At 49.9% G+C, this 3,903-nt stretch overlaps 1 protein-coding gene across 1 annotated transcript; it reads left to right on the top strand.

Annotated features, from left to right (window-relative positions):
• Positions 1 to 261: 261 nt before the first annotated feature.
• On the top strand, positions 262 to 2,331 carry LOC120041851 (leucine-rich repeat-containing protein 4-like). The gene is made up of 2 exons (XM_038986720.1): positions 262 to 2,091; positions 2,161 to 2,331. Exons 1-2 carry the CDS (start codon positions 262 to 264, stop codon positions 2,329 to 2,331), a joined length of 2,001 nt encoding a protein of 666 aa, XP_038842648.1.
• Positions 2,332 to 3,903: the final 1,572 nt, after the last annotated feature.

Raw genomic sequence — 3,903 nt, 5'->3', positions numbered from 1 at the left:
TTAATCTCTCTTTCTCCCTCTATTCCCCCTCCCCTTCTTTCACTCTCTCTCTTCCTCCCCTCTATTACTCTCCCTCTCTCTTTCTCTTTTCTTCTCTCCCTCTATCTCACTTTCTCTCCCTGTCTGTCTCTGCGTAGCGTCTCCCAGTCCCATCGATGGCGTGGCGAGCCCTGTCCTTGTTCCAGCCAGGGTAGGAGGGTTTTGTGTCCTCCTCTAGCGTCTGTCTCCCCCCACCATGCTGAATAATGAGTCCTCCGAACCATGAGTCCTGTGGGCCAGGTTTCTCTGCAGCCCACCTGGAACGCAGCCCTGCTCACCCTGCTAGCCCTCACCATGGTGCCAGCTCTCAGTGTGTACCAGCCTGCCGGTCTGGGTGCTCCCTCTAACCCCCAGAACTGCCCGGCGGTGTGCTCCTGCACCAACCAGCTCGCTAAGGTGGTGTGTACGCGCCGTGGCCTGGTCAGGGTGCCCCCCGGGATCCCCACCAACACCAGGTACCTCAACCTGATGGAGAACAGCATCGAGACCATCCAAGCTGACACCTTCAGACACCTACACCATCTTGAGGTGCTGCAGCTGGGTAGGAACGCCATCAGGCAGATTGAGGTGGGGGCCTTCAATGGCCTGACCAGCCTCAACACCCTGGAGCTGTTTGACAACAGACTGACGGGGATCCCCAGCGGGGCCTTTGAGTACCTGTCCAAGCTGAGAGAGCTGTGGCTGAGGAACAACCCCATCGAGAGCATCCCGTCCTACGCTTTCAACAGGGTGCCCTCTCTGATGAGGCTGGACCTGGGCGAGCTCAGGAGGCTGGATTACATCTCTGACGGGGCCTTTGAGGGCCTGCAGAACCTCAAGTACCTGAACCTGGGGATGTGTAACCTTATGGAGATGCCTGTCCTGTCACCCCTGACAGGCCTGGAGGAGCTGGAGATGTCTGAGAACACTTTCCCTGTGATGAAGCCTGGCTCGTTCCGCGGCCTGTGCTCCCTACAGAAACTCTGGATTATGAACTCTGGGATCACCGTGATTGAGAGGAACGCTTTTGATGACATTACGGCGCTGGTGGAGCTGAATCTAGCCCATAATAACCTGTCGTCTCTCCCCCACGACCTCTTTGCCCCGCTGCAGTACCTGGTGGAACTTCATCTCCACCACAACCCCTGGAGGTGTGACTGTGACGTGGTCTGGCTGTCCTGGTGGCTCAGGGAGTACATCCCCACTAACTCCACCTGCTGCGGCCGCTGCCACTCCCCTGCCCACATGAGAGGACGATACCTGGTGGAGGTAGACCAGACCACATTCCAGTGCTCTGCTCCCTTCATCCTGGATGCTCCCAGGGACCTCAACATCTCTGCAGAGAGAGTGGCTGAACTCAAGTGTCGTACAGCCTCCATGTCATCGGTCCGATGGCTGCTTCCTAATGGGACCGTTCTGACCCACGGCTCAGCTCACCCTCGGATTTCTGTCCTTAACGACGGAACACTCAACTTCTCCAATGTTCTGCCATCGGACACAGGCGTCTACACCTGCATGGTGACTAACATGGCGGGTAACTCCAACGCCTCGGCCTACCTGAATGTCAGCAATGCCGAACTCAACACCTCCAACCTGTCCTATTTCACTACACTGACTGTGGAGGTGCTGGAGCCCACCGTAGAGGAGATCCCCAAACCCAAACCCACCATCCCAGCCTCGCCCTCCGTGTTCCAGCCCGTCTTCATCTCCACACCCACTGTGTTGCTCCAGAACACCCAGACCCCCCGCCAGATATCTCTCCCCACGGCCCGTGGCCCCATCCACCCTCCCCCCAGCCTGGACGAGGTCATGAAGACAACCAAGATCATCATTGGCTGCTTCGTTGCGGTGACGCTCCTGGCCGCTGCCATGTTGATTGCCTTCTACAAGCTGCGTAAGCGGCACCAGCAGCGGAGCACGGTGGCGGCGGCGCGGACCATTGAGATCATCCAGATGGACGAGGAACTTCCCCAGGTTCCATCGGCCAGATCAGGTTCTAGCGGGTCTGAGGAGACTGGGCTAGCTCTGCCCATGTTACTGGAACACAACAGCACCGTCTTCAATAAGGAATACATCTCGTCGTCCTCATCGTCCTCCCACAGAGACAGGGACAGACACAGAGACAGGGACAGCGACAGGGACAGAGCTGCCTACGGGGCTCACTGGACCCATAACAACTTGGGAAACTCCCTGCATCGCTCCTCCAGCCGCCAGTATTATCAGCAGCATCACAGCCTGATCAGCACCATCGCAGAGCCGTACGTCATTAAGACCACTCACACCAAGGAGAAGGTCCAAGAGACCCAGATCTAGGGGACTCATGCTGGCCTTACTGTGGATCTAGCTGTGTGAATCTAACTCAGTGGATTTCTATATGGATCTGACTTTACCCCCTCCTCTCCTCCTCTTCTCTCTGCTCACCAGTCCATGCAATAGAATGCACAAAGAAGACAGTAACTTTATTTTGTACAGGATGCAAAATAGAGACAGTTTTTTCTCTCTTGTACATGCTTATACATAAATATAGAAATATAAAAAATATAAAATAAATATACTATGAGGACGGTGGTGGAAGATTATATTTAAAAAAATAAAGTACAATTTAAACTATTTTCTAATAACTCGTAACTTCTATTTAAAAATGAGAGATGTTGAGATGCTGTGGGGGTAGCCTATATGATGATTGATTGAGGGAGCTGTCTTGGGGAAGACTGTTCTGTTTGTAATTTTGACCATTTAGAATGCAGTAAAACCCCTTTATACCCACAGCAGTTTATAGAACAACAAGCCCTAACATCAGATCAGTCTCCACAGGTTAAGCTTGTTAAAGCACCAATTCGTACTGTGCCAAACGTTGCAATAAAAGACTGGAAGATTAAGAAAACCAACAGCCACAACCAAGCAAAATCTAGACAGAGAGTCATTTGTCGAGGGAGAGCTGTGGAGAGAAGAGCGTAGATTTTGCTGTTCAGTTGCTATCAGCCAAATGTTTTCAGACTGCAGTGGATTTCTGCAGCTAAGGTTTAACCCTTTCTTTATCGGAGCTAAGCTACACGTCTTTCTAAAAGCAGCTCTTTTTTATGTTACTGAATCTAAACCCATTTAGTATGATTGCATTTGATTTATCCCAGGTCCCCTTGGCTAAGTTGAAGGACAGGCTATTGAACAGTGATTTGGTGTGATTACTACATGCAGATTTCAGTTGCATAATGCATTATGTTTTATATATATTTTTTCTTTCCTTGGGTTGCGACGTGCTTCTTAATAGCATTTGTAGTGTTTTGGGTTAATGTAGTGATGCATTAAAGCAGTTCTTTGCCTGCTCTCTGTAAGAGCTCTTCTATTGGTAATCCTTCACAGATACCGACATGTGGTGCAGAAGGACTGGGGTTTGCTGACCGATCTGCTTTTGAAAGAAAAAAAGGAGTGGGGTTGAAATGAAATGAATGTCTGCACATTGGGCTTGTTTCTCTGTGGATGTAATTGAAACAGTGAAATGTTTTTTTATTTTCCTTATTTTAGGTATTATTTCGAACATTATGGGGAGGCTATAAGGAGGCAAAAATAAATAAAACCTTTGGTTTGTATTTCTCTACTCGGACACATTGCCGTGCCATTATTTTCCTTTTCCCTCTTGCTCACAGTGTGGCGATATTAGCTGGTAAGCCTGTTAGCATGTCAGTCCACAGACACTGAACAGAAAGAATTCTGAATTCCAAATGGAGCTCTACCCCGTAGCCACTTCTGTAGATCTGAAAGGTCCAGATATAGCAATATGACAAATGCTTCACTTTGCCTTCTGATAAACTTGTGGATTTCTTTGCAATATCGCTTGCACCTATCTAATAATTTCAGATGTACTGTACATCAGTACCAAGGGAACAG

The sequence above is a fragment of the Salvelinus namaycush genome, unplaced genomic scaffold (assembly GCF_016432855.1).
Source record: "Salvelinus namaycush isolate Seneca unplaced genomic scaffold, SaNama_1.0 Scaffold560, whole genome shotgun sequence".
In the NCBI taxonomy this organism is placed as follows: domain Eukaryota; kingdom Metazoa; phylum Chordata; class Actinopteri; order Salmoniformes; family Salmonidae; genus Salvelinus; species Salvelinus namaycush.
Note: the sequence above shows the minus strand (reverse complement) of the source record. Positions and strands in the feature narration are given on the sequence as shown.

Bases quoted from the DNA above. Each gene is read 5' to 3' on its own strand.
- LOC120041851 (XM_038986720.1), top strand. From the start codon at position 262: ATGAGTCCTGTGGGCCAGGTTTCTCTGCAGCCCACCTGGAACGCAGCC. The intron at 2,092-2,160 runs ATCTCGTCGTCC...AGCGACAGGGAC, and splicing joins CCGTCTTCAATAAGGAATAC to AGAGCTGCCTACGGGGCTCA.